The sequence below is a fragment of the Chaetodon trifascialis genome, chromosome 15 (assembly GCF_039877785.1).
Source record: "Chaetodon trifascialis isolate fChaTrf1 chromosome 15, fChaTrf1.hap1, whole genome shotgun sequence".
Taxonomy (NCBI): domain Eukaryota; kingdom Metazoa; phylum Chordata; class Actinopteri; order Chaetodontiformes; family Chaetodontidae; genus Chaetodon; species Chaetodon trifascialis.
In genome coordinates, this window is record NC_092070.1 from 20266725 (window position 1) to 20282415 (window position 15691).

Consider the following 15691-nt stretch of genomic DNA (forward strand, 5'->3'; position numbering starts at 1 on the left):
GTCATTGCACGGTGATGGTTAACACACTCAAGGACCACAACTGCATGTTCTAATGTATAAAGTTAAACTTTTATTTTTATAGGCATACACTGTACATAGCAGTAAACTCCATTTTGTTCATCTCTATTGAGAAAGATCTCATTTCAAAGTGGGCTTCAATGTTTTATAAATGAAAAACAGAGTGAATAACAAATCTGGACATATAAAAAAATTAAGAAAAGATGATAAATGATATTTTACATTCACATATGGGGGACTTGAATATTTGGTCAAACACTGATCATTTTGCTTTTTCCATGGTCACAACCCTGCAAAGGTTACCTTTAACACACTTCTGTTAATTATGCAGCACATCCACACTGTTTCAGCCTTTTTCTGTGTGGAGTCTTTTGGCACTTATATGATTTGAAAGGAAGACATTTACTGTGTGACTAGTGAAATTATTTATCATTTCCCTCACAAAGCGTGAAGGCCTCACGATCATGTAAACATGATGAAACGTCTGATGTGCATGTACGTTGCCCAGAGTACCAAAAGAATGGGTGAATGTGTAAAATGAAAAGAGGGATGAGATCTCTTCACCATCATCTACAGGTTACATTCAGTCAGTCGGTTTCTCGTCTGGTTGCCTATTTTTGCAGAACAATGATATCAATGCACAATAACTTGTTTCACCATAAAGATGTGGCGGTGATGCTAGCGGCTGTCAAGGTTCATCAAAGAACATACCAAGCTGTCAAACCGGCCCGCTCTTCAAAAGCTCTTCTGAAGAGCAGGCATTGGGTAACATCACACTACAACACTGAGTGACTGCACAGAGCAGCATCTGACTGAAGCTAATGCTGTGGCTAACATGTTTAATGGTTTGTTTATCCAAGAGACAGCACATGCATTTCACTGATCATCATTAAGTACGAGGAAAAAGTCTGCATTATGTACTGAGGGGTCAAACAAAAGCCGGTCTATAAGTACAGTAACATAACTGCTGAGAGAGTAACACACTGCATGATGGGTAATCCTGGCCTCCTCGCTTTGACAAGATGGAACAAAAAGAAAAAAAACACGTGATCCTCTTGGTGCAGTAAGCGATAGGGATTAATAGTATTTCCACTTTAAATAGTTTAGTTTCATAAGCTTGGCGGATACAGTCTTGCAGGTAGGTGGTTGGGTTTGGGCAGATGAGAGGGGGAGCCGACGGCTGTCACTGAAGGAGGTGGTGTGCTGTCTGCAGAGCAGGAGCACCTGCAAACAGCAAGGGGGGGGCTTTCTATTTTTGGAAGTGCAGCAGAGAGGGTAGAGACAGCAACTGTTTGTAGAAATTCGCCAGCTAGATATGACGCTGCAGAGAGGGACAGAAGCATTAGTGGGGGGCTGAGGAGTTCGGGGCAGGTTATGGAGGTAGGCTGCAGGTGTAGCTAAGTCATGTCTACCTCCCTCTCAATCCCCACATATTTGAGGGCATCGGCTTGGCTGTATCTGCGGAAGGAAGCAAAGAGTTTTAGTTGGTATACAGTATCTGTAGAAACCAGTAAATCCATCACAATGTACAGTGGCATTGTTTTTTATTTTACTTTGAAGCGATGGAGAGTCACAAAAAGGCCTGTGACTCTACCTGTAGTCAAAGAATAGTTCCTCTCCTTGCAGAATTGCTCTTTTGGCAAAGATTCCAATGCGGTGGTCTCCGTTCACCATTACCACTGAAAAGGCACACAACATCAGCTAACAAAAGCCTGCTTTCATCCCACAACAACGCCCTGAATTCACATTTCACTTCACAGCAAAACAAACTGACTCAGTCTTACCTTTTGCGTAACAGTTGGGATTAACTGAATGATTTGCGAAGCGGATTTTGTTCCCCTTTCGTGTGGCATCCACAACAAAGTCTACTGAGAGACAGAGAGTGTATTAAAGATTACTTAACACGCTGTAACAGCGGTATGGCTGTGACCAGGAGTGGGGAATACTTGCCATTGTTCAAGTTGAAAAGGAAGCTAGACATGTATTTGTCATAGATCCTTCCACGTCGGTCTGCCTCATCCTGGGAGATCAACTGCTCAGGCACACACAGGAATAATAAACACTCTTGGTACAACAACTTCAATCAAGCTGAGAGCTTATAAATAAAAATGTTCAGATCTGACTAAACTGCAAGGACTTGCCTCTCCGCAGTATTCAGAGATGAACTCATTCTTCTGAACTGGTTCTTTGATGAAGGTGCCCCATCCGGCAACATCTGATGGAGCCAAAAGTAGGTGCTGAGAGAAATCAGACGCAAGTTAGGACACCACGAGACATATGAGTGATCGAAGCAAAATGTCTCCAGAATGACAGAATATCAGATTTTGACATTTGTCATTATGTACCTTCTTCAGGCCCCTCTGGATGCTGCAGTTCTTGCAGGAGACCCCTTTGCTGTCCCAGTGATCTGCAGCGCCGCAGGTCATGCACAGATCTGGGTCGCACTCCCTCACGGCCAGGTAGCAGGGACACTGTTTAGTGTTGCACTGTGTCTTACACCTGCAGCCCGGGAAGCGGTTCTGGCCTGCAAAACATTTAGACACAAAGCTGCTCTGAAAGGGGACGTGCTGAGAACATTTATGAGCTAACTGCATGCAGCCAAGAAAGATAATACTTTATATGACTTGGCAGAACACAATATGATTATGATAAATAATTCCATTTGAAAATGCAGTTGTGGCACAGAGGCTCAGCGAATGCCGAGGAGCTCATCTGTCAGGGACCTCTGCTGGCAGATATGCTGAAATACAATTTTGCAGGGTGTAACATAACACCCTCCGGGCAGATGAACGAAAGGATCAGGCAAGAATAACCGAAATGTCTTTCCAGCAGCCGCTGCTTGGGGAAAACTGTCCATAACAAGAGCTCCAGGCAGCATTTGTCTCCTCTGTCGTGCCATTTTAACCTCCCATTCCCAGCCTGTGTGGGTTTTATGCGTCTGTATCATCAAGCATTGTTTAGCTGGAGCTGCCTGACTCATACTGATGTTGGAGATGATGTTGTATATCAGGCACAGAGCCTGTCACATCCCTTTGATTCCTCTCCAAGTCTTTAGAGCACACACATGTGTAACCGGGGGCTGCTTCCTGTTTGGCCCCGCTCTCCTCTGCTACGGGAAAAGGCGAGGTAACAGTCGGGTGAGGAGGAGGAGGGGAGAGAAGGTGACTGAACCACAACAGATGAACAAATGAGGCAAAACCATCTTGTCCAAACCATAACAAAATGTTTACTTCGTCTTTTCTCTTTCTCTGTTGTAAACTCTCCAGAGGGAAAATACAAAAGGCATTCCTCCACCATGTGGCCATTTCAGAAAACACAGCTCTGGGTCATTGCTGCTGCAGCAAATGCTTCACTGTGAATGCAGCTCTGTATTAAACAGACACCCACCTATTCTCGCCAGAGGACAGTCTCTCCTCTGACCGCCGCCAGAATACTGCAGAATCGTTTTACATTCTGCTGCCCTGCTCTATTGTGGCCTGGCAAAATGGCTTTGAAGCTACAGAGAGCTTTCAGTGGAATGAAAAACAATTTTATTTAACATCACAAGGCAAAGCTTGCTTCTCCTTGTGTGTTTATGTAAGAATGGGGCGTACAGCACACAGGAGCGCAGGTGAATAAGGTGACACTCACACTCGTGCTCGCACTGGCAGAACTTCTCACAGAAATTCTGGGTCATCACACACGGGCAGGAGCTGTCGCATGGATGGTCGGGGTGATCACATGGCTGGTAGTTGTACACCTGATTGGACGAGTTATCTGGAGCAACAGAGGACAAAGCACTCAGACTGGCACAGTGAGCTGCGTTGTATTTCAGAGGGCACAGCGTAGTAATAGTCATGCTGTGACCTTTAAATTTTGAGACGAACATACCTTTCTTTAGCTGAATCTTTGCCCATAACCTGCCACATTGAACAAACACAACAAGTTTTACTCTAACGCCTCTCACTTGTTCCACACAAGTTCAGTTAATACACTTTTCATGTCCTGTAAGTATAAACACATGTGCAGTTTTAATACTAACGCAACTCTGCAGAGCACAGTTAACTTCTGCAGGACTCCTTTATGTATTCAAGTTTCACTAAGTGTCAAGATCCCTTTTGTAAGAGCTCATATTATGATCATGTTTCCATCGCTCAGCAAAGGAAAATAGCTGGCGGTATCATGCCTGTGTTTCCTTTTCTTCTTTTGAGGCGAGATGCCGCCATCTACCAAAGGGACACGATGGATCAGGACCTCCTTCACTGCAAACTCGTACACCTGCGGGAAATGAAAATGACATGAGCAACAGCAACACAAGCTGCTAATTTAGAACAAATGTACACTACTGTGAAGAAATTCTGTTCCCTTCATCGTAATTATGTTGTGTAATGTAGTGCCACTCAAGCTGAAAAGCACATCACCGCAATTACGAAACAGAACATCCTGCCCCCTCCATCCTATCAAAACTCCACTGCAGGGTCCAAACACACACATGCATGTGTGCACGCACACACTCACACACAACCACTTCTGGCTGCCAAAACCCAGATTTGGCTTCTTCCCTAGGACACAGACATACATAATGATGCAGCTGGTTTCAGCATTTCCACTCAGTTAAGCAGTGGGCGTGGCCCTCTGAACGCCAGCAGAGCCGTGACAGACAGTCCAATGCAGACTGGACCGGTCTGGCTGTGAGACAAGAGGCGATACAAGGGCTGGATGTGACCACGCAAGGCTGCTTCAACGTGTCTTAAATTTTCTATCAAGATTTGTTTATTGAGTTCAAAAGTAAAAAACTGTGAAATCTAATTTAGATGAAGTCATTTCTTCTCCACAAGCCTCCTTATGTAAAGCCCACATGACACTCAGCTGACATAAGTCTGGGAATGTCTGAAGGCTGAACGACTGCATCATGAGAGGGCGTGAGCGACGTCACATCTGGTAAGCATCCCCGTTTATGGTGCCACATGCCATTCTCTCTGTAGTCAGCTCAATTACCCACACCATAAAACCACAGGCACAGGATGCATGTGTTATTACCCTTGTACTGATGCAAATGCAACAGAAATCAGCAACGCAAGTATGTCGTCTACATTGTTTCAAAACGACCATAAATCAGTTTTAGAAAGCATTAGTCAGAGTTCATTGTTTAGTACATTTCATAGCTAATATAGCAACACATGAGACAGGGGACGACTCACAATCGCTGTAGTTTTAGTGCTGTTTCTCTAAAATTAAGACCTCATTTCTCATAAACTGTCTTGCTTCCATTTCCTATTTGTCACCATTCCCTTGTTTTATGTGTGTTCCTTCTCTTTTATGGCCTGCTGAAGCATCCTGAATTATTACATCTTTTCATTTCCATCTTTTTCCTCATCCCACCATCTGGCTTTTTAAAGGGGAACTCAACTGATTTTACACATCAAAATCTGTTTACAGGTCTTGGGGATTATTGCTGCATACGTGAAAAAGGTTCTGTGAAGCCCTTTGCGGCTCCAGAGGCAACATTGTTTGAAGATGAAGACTACAAGTTTGAAAATTAAAAAACATAAAACCTGGGAGAAAGAAATGAGCTTATCAGACCTCTGCAGCCTGCTTGAGCTAGTAGCTAGCAGCTCGTACCTACAGTACAATGGAATAAATAGCATAACCCACTGAGACTGAACTGATGGCGACCCATTTGCATTGTGGGTAATGTAGGCACCAGACTTTGACAAAAAAAAAACATATCTATGGTTATAACAATGTTATAGGAGTGCAATGCTAATTCAGTGGAGGACTCTTCATCTTATTTGCAGCAACGTGTTTAGATCAAATCCAATTTCTTATGAATTAGTCACTGAGAGAACATTCAATTTTTAATGGTGAATGAATACAGCCAAGTTTGCGCAGCATTTCTGCGTACGGTGCCAAAGGAAACATGCTGAGTTAGGAAAACTGTTAACGTGTGCGAACACTTCACCTCCTTGCAGTTCTTTGTACCGATGAGGCGAGCGATGGAGCAGAAGTTGTTGAAGTATGTGCCGTGCAGCACCCTGAACAGTGACTCCTCTGCCCCGCTCCACTGGACCACACAGCACGCCTGCTGCGCCCCGTCATCATCCCCTGGACGTAGCTTGGTGGGAGTCTGGCACCGTGAATTCCCCTCTGTTACACACACACACACACACACACACACACACACACACACACACACAGACGAACACTTAAAGCACTAACTACTCTTGGCAGAAAGTTCTGTTCATATTTTTTGAATCTGCACACATGCAGCTGCACACACAAACATTTTTTTAATTACTTGGTCTTGGCAAAAAGGTTTTTGACAGCTTTTGAGCTGCGCGCACACAGATAAGCCGTTCTGATTCGACCCTGCGTCGACGCACGTCTTGCTATTTCTGGGTGCCATTTTTGTGCATCTGCATGTACACACACGCTCAAACACACACATACACAGGGGACCACGGGCTTTGATTTCGCTTTTTGGATATTCAAGACCGAGGCTCGTACACCCACAGCTCGAGGCAGAGAGCCGAATGTTGCTTGGCAACAGGCTGAATGCAGCATTGCTGTAGCCACATGCTCCAGCACTGAGTATCTTTATTAATGTGCTTAACAATCTGCTTTTTCCACATTATCCCAACACGTGCGAGAGAGTCTGCTGAGTCACTGGCTGAGCATGGGCGGTTTCCAAAACTAACAGAGACTTCCAGCGAGGCACTGATGGAGACGAACAACAACCTGAGAGCTCGAGGGGAGGAGAGGACCACAAAGAGCTGGTGGAGAAAGGTCTTATTTCTCTTCCGCTGCTCTCCACATGAAGATGTCAACAGAAAGGGAAGAAAAAAACAAGAAGAAAAAAAAACATTGTAGGAGGAGGGGGAGAGGGAACAAAGTGTTTATGTTGGGGCTGAAGCATGCAAAACTAATGGCTGGTTTATTTTGCTTGGCAAGAGAGAGCTGATATTGAGAGGAGATGGAAGAAGGGAAACAGAGAATAGAGCAGGATATGACTTGAAAGCTATCATCTTCAGCCAAATTTCACTTTTCTAAGGGGCCTTCCAGAAAGGGAGGGATTTGGAGGAGGTTATGGTAAATGATGCATCCACTCAGTCATACAGTGACTCAGAAACACATTAAAACAACTATGTGTATACACTGTGAAGCCTCAAAGCAGCCAGTCATTACCAGGTTACATTAGAGTGGCTGAGAAAATGGAAATCTCAAAAGAAGAGGGTGCATATATCAACAAAAAATAAAAACTACATCATTGTAAACTTCAAGATCTCGCCTAGTCATCCTGTCTTGAGTAGAAGAAAGCACCTGGTGGTTGTAAAAGCAGCTCCAAATCCAGTTCCTGTGAAATCAGACTCCCACCTGAGGAGGAGGTGGTTTCATGGTCACTGTCGCCCTGTTTATCTTCCTCAGCAGACCCAGACGGCCCAGGGCAGCTGGAGGTGGTGGGACGCTGCTGCCTTCGGCGCCTCCGAGACCTCTGTGAGCGTAACATATACTGATCCACAAACTCTTTCGCCCCTTTCTTCAGAAGAGCACAACAGCACAACAGAACAGAGAGTAAACAACAAGAGCACATGCTACAAAATGCATGAATACGTTAATTAAATAACAATAATGAGCCTGGCATACCTGTAACAGGAAGCAGTCTACGCCACATGGTTCAGTCTCCATGTGGATCTCCTTACTCTTCCTCTTGTAAACATTGGGTGTAGCATGGAAAGCTTTAAGAACACAAACAAACATATTCTCATTCTCCATTGTACATCAGGTTATTAGTAGTTAGCAAATGTATGCGAATAAGTAAATAAAACACATAGACACACAAAGAAAGCTGGGGAGTCATAATCATAATGCACTCATCACAACCGCACTGGAAATCCAAAAAAAAAAAAACAACTAAAAATGGACACAGGAAGACTAATAATAAACATAAATCAAGGCATTACGGTGGAGGAAGCAGTCGTATTTGAAGCAACGTCTGCAGAAGAGCGTGTGGAAGGAGTGTAACGACTGCTCCCGCTGCACAGACTTAGCAAAAGGTCCGTCCAGGTTGGGGGTGCAGAGGGGGGGCAGCTTCACCGGGCTGGGAGGCTCCAGGAGGTCCTTGTACCTGTGGAGGCGACGGGGCGAGTTTTAGTACCAATACATCTCCTGGTCTCTTTTGCCACAGTAGTTTTTATTTTAGCTTGAAGTGGGTGATTGTGGATGTATCTGTCGAAGTAAAACTCTTTCAGATGCTGATGCGACTGCTCCTTTGAGTCAGAGAGCCTGAGAGGGAGCCACCATTATTACTTCCCTCCCTGACAGCTTGCGTCTCCATGGTGAACACTAAGCAACGGCCTGTTCGGCATTGTGCACGTAGATCCCCCGTTTCACTGCACTTTTCTTACTTTTCCTTCAGCTCCTCCATGGTGCCCTTGTAAGGGAACATTGAGGCGATGGCTGTAAATATCTTATCGTTGGGGACCTTCTTGCTGCTGGACAAGTCCCTCGCTTTGGGAGAAAACAGAGAAACAGAGGTGGTTATACAAATAACCCAGTTTAGTCCACACATCGGGCTTTGATAGAGATTCACAAATAAAGCTTATGTAATATGTTCTGTTAAACATTTTGCAATGGTACAGAAGTTTTCCCAGCGCTCAAGGCCAGTTAGCAATAACATGTTCTGAAAACAATTCTCAGGGAAAATAATTGCAGTCACAGTGAAGTTTTCTTTTTTCAGTATCTTTCTTTTCATCCGTGGATGTGTTTGTGTACCAGTAGCTGAATGACTACGTAGCCAGGTGTGTTTCCATTGCAAAGTGCGCATACAGCCTAGTTTCCCATAAAGCCGAGCACAAGGGGTCATTAAGTTCTGTAATTAGAGCCAGGCCATATCAGTGTCATGGACAAACAGGTTCCCTCACACACAGAGCCCATGCAGGGACACAGAGACAGCTTCAAAGTAAACAATGCCTGTGCAAGAGCTGCTGTGGCAGGGCGACCTTGTGGCAGCTGTACAGTGTAATGAGAGGAACACTACCATTCTTGTTCGTGCTGAAGCCCTCTTGTTCTCTCGCACAACAAAGTCTGAACGCACAAACGCACAGCTGAAGACTTGCTCACCCTCAGTAGTGCTCCTCCTCTTCCTCCTGATGAATGCAACAGTACCAGATTTGGTCTCCTCTGAACCCTCCACTGAGCTCCTCCTCATCACTCTCTCGTCCTCCTTCTTCCCCGACACCTCTGCCGCTGCCACCGCTCCTGCTGGGGTTTCCTCCTCTTCCTCCTCCTCGTGGTCAGAGTACTGGCTCAAAGCCTCCACCAGCTCCTTAAAGATCTCATCGCTGATAAACCCCCCGTCTGGGACACAATTTAACATGTCAGAGCCCAACAAGTTTCCAGAAATGCTAAAGAGCTGCATCATCAGCGTATAATAATTATGGGATTTGCGCATCTCAACACACACCTCTGTCACCATGGACACCATCGTAGTTGTCAATAAGTTCCTCCAGGAAGGCCTCGTCCTGCTCCAGCACCTCGTCACCCATGTATGGGATGTTGTGAAGGAACGTCTCATCCTCCACCTAACAAACAAAAACTCCCATTAAGACCAGTATGGAACCAGATCGTACCTCATGTCACAACACCACCTGTGATGCTTCTGCTAACTTGTTAATAGCAAATAGCTTGTCAAATGTTCCCATGGTCCTTCCTCTGGACATTTCACAGTCCAACAAATGTACAAATATAAGAAATGTAAACCAAAAGAGCAGTTAGCTTGATGTTCCATAATTCCACAGCTGGACTGGTCCATTTCCACTGAACATATGGAAATCTTTTTCAAAAAGAGTTCTCTGCGCCTGTAATAACACTGTAGCTGCATCACCCACGACACAGCATGCTTTATTTCATACCATGAAGTTGTGCTGCAGCGGCGACCAGGAGTACATGAAGGGGATTCCTGCCACTGTCGACAGTGGTCTCATGGCAATGGCTTGAGCTTTGAATGCTGGGAAGCCAAACTCCACCGTACACATCTGTAAGAGAACAAGGGGTGGATTAGGCTTGACGAAACAATAGAACAGTCCTCAGCATTATTGGACAATTTTATAACCGTATAATCGGATACACATGCTGCTCGACCCCCAACAGGGAAAACAAACCCAGGAAACACAATGAGGAGGACCCTGACAGCATGTGGGAAGAGAAAGCTGCTGTTATGCTAGCTCCCACAGGGCCAGAGACCACCTTTAAGCTGCCATATGATCCATTTCTAGCATACATGGTTGTCCTGAGATATTTCAGTAAAACCTGACAGCCAGGTGGGAATCAGAGCAGAACACTGATGCTGGTAAGGAGGACTCAACATGATGACATGACGTTTCTCAGACCACATTCACACAATAATAACACTTTACTAGTTAGTTAAGCACTAGTTAAGCAGGAATATGATGGCAGAGCTGGACATTATAGGCAGGATGTATGTACACACACACACACACACACACACACAGACACACAGACACACACGCACGCACGCACGCATGCACACACACACACACACACACACACACACACACACACACACACACACACACACACACACACACACACACCTTCTTGCTGGGCAGAGCTCCACTAGAAGTTGACAGAGGGATGGACTGAATCCTGAGCCTGGACCACTCTGCATTCAGGAGGTTCGTCTGCTGCTCAATCTTTTGCCTGTTGGACATGAACAGGGTCTAGAAACAAACAGAACAAAGAGCAGGTCACGCATACTATAAGTGCTGCACGACATGCATGCATGCAGCACAAAACTCTTTCAGAAGCAGAGCTGTCGATAATTGACCCACCTTGACCTCCTCTGCTTTTTTAAGGCGTTTTAACTGGCGAAGCCGCATATACTCAGACTTGACCCTCCGTCTCCACTCCAGCAGGCTGCGGGAGGGTGCAAAGGAAGGCTGAGGTCTTGGGGTTTGTGGGGCAGCACCTGTGCCAGGGGCCGGAGCTGGAGCAGCTGTTTCCTCCATGACTATTTAAAAAGACAGAGACAGTACGTGGTCAAAAAGTCCACAGCAATGGGATGCATTGTGGACACTAAATGGGCAAGACTCTGTCAATTTAAGCCTTAAAATCCCAGAAAGGTGAACCGTGCATGAGAAGAATGACTGTATTTGGGGCAAAAACTTAGTAATTTCCTGTAATATTCCTACAAGACTACAAGTGTGCAACTCACTAGTCAGTGTATAGTGAATTTATTGCTCAAACACATTAATTCTGAATAATATAACTAAATATTTTGTTAATTGCTTGCAGTCTTTATCTATGATGTGTTGCCAAATTACTATATAAGTCTTACTATCCACACTAAGTACTTCAAACTCTCCCTCTGCCTCTCACAGACATGAAACTTCCCCATTCACCATCACAGGACGTCTATTTGAAAGAGAGCCCCCTGCTGGTGGCAAAACAAAACTGCCATTAAATGTCAAAAATGCCTTCCACACGGGTGCTTTAAACTGCTTAGGGTAAGACTGCCCTTGGCTCTTGTTCAGTGGCGGATGGCGGCGACTGGGCAAACAATGAACAAACAGAGCCACGATGTGCACACAAACAAGTGCCTTAAAGTCTCCGTTCATGTGAAAAACACGGGGCATCCACGGTGCTCAGGAGTGGGCGTGCCTCTTCAGAAAAGCAATATGAAGCGGAGCAGAAAAGTGCGTAGTTCAGTTTTTCCGTGTTTCATAATCACATTAGTGAACATCAACTTCCATGTCTGCGCTAAAACAGAATCAAAAATCGGTACAAAGCCAAATCTGAGCTCGGGAAACTGCAACAGTGCATTTTTTTTTCTGGACTACGAGTCGTGCACACGTTTCAGCCACAGCTATGAAGTGCGCTACGTCCTGTAGCTGCAGCCCCAGTTCAGACGGCGCTACACAGTATCCATTTAAATGTGGTATACTTTAAAGACGTGCGCAGCGAGCACCACAATGACAGCACGCTATGCAAGCGCACGCGTGTGCACGTCTACCTCTACAGCCAGTGTCGCAGTTATTAAATACCTTCAAATCCACGGCTTGCGTCCTATTTGTTGCGACAGGAGCCCGCAACGCGATCGAGTCCCTGACTGTTTTTTATAGCCTAGTAGAGATATCCGGAGCAATTAAAGGCTGTCTCTGCTATGGATCTGACGCAGATATCGTCTCCTCACGGCGAGGGGATCTCGGAGAAATCCCTACGTTATCCACGAGCATGGTGCTGGAGGTTGTTGTTGTTGTAGCTTACAAATAGCTGCGCACTTGGCTTGGTTGAGCCAACCCGAGCAGGAGGGTGACGTCTTTATTATGATCACAGCCTTTCCTAGCAGAGGAGGATTTATGACTATTCTGCGTCCTGGGAATAAAAAGTAGCGTGGAGCAGCCACAGCTCAGCCATTTACACGCACGCACAGGAACTGATGCAACTGTCCGGAGGGCTCGATCGCCGTCTTAATGCGTGAGGGCACAGCACTCATATGGGTTTTAATCGGCGTGTTGGTGTTTGCAGTGAATAAATGAAGCAATCTCACAAGAATGTCTTGGTGATATTTGAAAGAGCAAAAACAAATGGACGGCAGGTAAAACCAGAAAAACACATTCACGTAATCGGGCTACTTACGCGCAGATTGTGTAGATAAACTGAAATGTTTAAGAATTGAAAATGAGCAATAGTTGGAAACTCCTGCAGTGGAGTTCTGTCGGATGGAAAACAGTTCAGCTGTTGTTCTGCACTCCTCCTCCAGGGAGAGCTCAACGCGTTTCATCCTCCGTTTAAAGGGGGAGAAGCAGGGTGGGATGAAGGTCCTCGGGTCACTGATGCCGTCAAGTGCTCCACGTTCAACCCGCACCTGGACCACTTGAAGCTAAAAACGTCACGAAAGCAGCACAGTCACCCCTTTGGTTTATGGAAAACTGATGAGCAGTCACGTCAGTTTTAATCATGGCAAAGGTTACCTCAGGGCACTTCTCAGGGCTGATCTTTATAATATTAGTAAAAGTTGAGTTGAAGGGGCTGCGTTGTTTAAAGCCATAATTTATGACGCAATCCTCAAAGTATATAAAACAGGTTTTCTTTAAATGTTTTCATAGATGCTGGAGAAAAATGTGAAAGTTAACGTCACATCCTTTAACAAACCGCATGTAAACTGGCGGTACAGTTATCAGATCCATCGCTTCTTATCTACTTACTCATCTGATCTTCAAGCCTGATTGGACATCATTAACAAGAAACGATGGTAACTGCGATGTGCATTCATTATTAATTAAGTCAAAATATGCATACACAAGATCACCACTTTTGCATTTTGTGATTATTAATGATTTAACGCACGAGTTATTTCCTTTATCCACTTTTTGCGTGGCTCAGCTACTTAAACTGACTGTGATGCAAAGATGTTTGAGCAGAAAATCCTTTACTCTGTATAATTAACAGCAGATGTAATTTTGTCTGCGGTGAGTGAAACACAGCACCTGCTGCATGCTGCCTCCCATTCAGATGAGGTCCATTTTCTTACCTTGACTTGTTAGTTCAGCGGAGCTTTGTAAACCTTACCTTGGCTTTAAGAAATGAACAGATCAGCAGTTTCATTTGCAGTCTTTGGATCAGCTTCATATTTAAAGTGACAGTGTGAAAAACAACAGGAAGTGCCAATGTTTGAAGCGTAAGGTGCAACAAGCACTCAACCAAAGCGACTTCCAGAAAATAAATGTCCATGAGAACTTTGAAGTGGTGTGGCTGACGAACATGCATGTTTTCACTCTTCAAAGCAGATATTCAAACACAAAGTTCACTGATACTGAAACTCAGGAGATTAGAGAAAGCTGATATCTGATATTTAGATTTATACCCCAAACAGAAAAACGACATATTTTAAGTGTGTTTGAGATATCACTCCACATTATTTTTCACCCTATTAGACTAAAAAGAATCTGAATGCATATATCTGCTTCAAAGGGTACGCACCAAGCTCCTCGTCTTTAATGGGTTTCCGCTCAGAAACAGGGACTTAATTCAAAATGAAGCCCCTGAGGACACAGAACCACGGAACCATGTCTCTCTTTCAGTAAGAATAATTTTGATGTTGTGTCAAATATCAGTTAAATGATAAATGAAAGCTATACTGTAAAATGTCACATCTCACAAGCTATACAGTTATGGATTCTTATTATTCTGCTAATATTTACAACAGTTTATTTTCAAGTACATTTCTTCAAAATAAACCCTGAATCGATGAGAGGAAGCTGCAGGAAAATTACTTATCTGGCACACAAGATGGCACTGTTCAGCCAATTTTCACCTCATGACACAACATGTGCTCATGCAGTACATATGTGTATATCCAGTTTGGGTAAAGAAACCTGGCTCGGCATGGTTTGGTCTGATAAGCTGTACCAACATGTTTCTTTCAGAACACCGTGCTGCTGTTGATCCTTTCTGCTGTCTTGGTCCGCTGTTTATGCTGTGCATTCCTGCTTAATTATGCATTCAGTGAATATCTCAGATGATACAGCATGTTTGGCACGTCTACAATGGTTTTTGAAGCAGCCCGTGCCATATTGGTACTGAACTCTCGAACAAAAGCAAATACACGGGGGAAGAAAAGCTTGGGGAGCGGGGCTGTTATCAGCAGGAAGTTTTTGATTCTTTATCGAGTAAACTGTGTGTTGGTCTTGGCGCTTGTGATTGCAGGGCTCGTATCTTCAAATATGGTGTACTGTACCTTTTATGATCTGTGACAAAGGCCTGGAGATGAGCAGCTTTTGTAGTTGCTTTTAAAGTTGTTCAAAATATTAACTGTAACTGATGAAGGCAGCAGTTATTCATGGAAGAGAGCTGTGCCAAGTTAAAAAAAAAGTGGCCCCTTTATTTGAAATGTGGAAGCAATTTTGGCCCTGAGCTACCTGGCTGTCGCTGACGTCCAGCAGCCGAGAAAGAGCACTCATCCTTCAGTGACTGGAGATCCCTGCTGCCTCCTCTTGCCACAGAAGCTCAGAGTGACGTCAGATCCAGAGTTGATGGGAAGGGGGTGCTTGTCATCAGCACCGATGATGTAACACAGCACAGATACAAAAACATACATCAGTGATGCAGAGTTTAGTAAATCTCATGCTTTTGACACCCAAAATCTGGAAAAAGTAGTCTCCAGTGACCGCAAATTAAAGTGGAACTGCACCAGTTTTACTCATTAAAGTCTGTTAAGTAATACTGCATATGCGAATAAAGTTGTGTAAAGCCTTTTGTGGTTTCAAGGGGAGCTGCACGTAATCTAATAAACTGCCTCAAGTGATGTCACTTGAGTCAGTGCTGGTTTGGGCTGAAGACTACAAGCTGAAAAAATCTGGAGGTGACGAGGTACAAAGAAGTTCGCTAACCAGACTTCTGTAGCTCCTCATCCATGCTCAAAGCTACGTTAACCACCTCTAGCTTAACTCACCAGACTCTCATACTGGGTGCAGTAGTTGAATTGTGGGTAATGTAGGAGCCAAGTTTTAACAAGGAAGGTAAATGCAACAACATAGGAGTGCAATGCTAACTCAGTCGAGCACTATTTTAAGATGTTGTACAACATTTTTTGTGCTTTAATTAACTGCTACTTTTGGATAAAAACCAAATATCTCAAATTAATAGTACGAAGCCTTTGGATTGTGATTAACAA

At 44.5% G+C, this 15691-nt stretch overlaps 1 protein-coding gene across 15 annotated transcripts; it reads right to left on the reverse strand.

The window, feature by feature from the left end:
• Nucleotides 1-47: 47 nt before the first annotated feature.
• On the reverse strand, nucleotides 48-13603 carry ezh1 (enhancer of zeste 1 polycomb repressive complex 2 subunit). Of its 15 annotated transcripts, none has more exons than XM_070980866.1 (20): nucleotides 12655-13603; nucleotides 10848-11026; nucleotides 10611-10736; nucleotides 9909-10031; nucleotides 9461-9578; nucleotides 9118-9354; nucleotides 8403-8505; nucleotides 7959-8122; nucleotides 7642-7733; nucleotides 7372-7534; nucleotides 5960-6144; nucleotides 4184-4275; nucleotides 3889-3917; nucleotides 3649-3774; nucleotides 2364-2542; nucleotides 2160-2255; nucleotides 1969-2050; nucleotides 1803-1883; nucleotides 1613-1697; nucleotides 48-1476 (listed from the first exon to the last, which is right to left on the reverse strand). In XM_070980866.1, exons 1-20 carry the CDS (start codon nucleotides 12797-12799, stop codon nucleotides 1416-1418), a joined length of 2466 nt encoding a protein of 821 aa, XP_070836967.1. In that variant the 5' UTR covers nucleotides 12800-13603; the 3' UTR covers nucleotides 48-1415. The 15 variants fall into 15 exon arrangements, with proteins under 15 accessions (XP_070836967.1, XP_070836962.1, XP_070836958.1 ...); XM_070980861.1 differs by having other exon boundaries at nucleotides 1572-1697; nucleotides 12655-12888; XM_070980857.1 differs by having other exon boundaries at nucleotides 1803-1886; nucleotides 12655-12888.
• Nucleotides 13604-15691: the final 2088 nt, after the last annotated feature.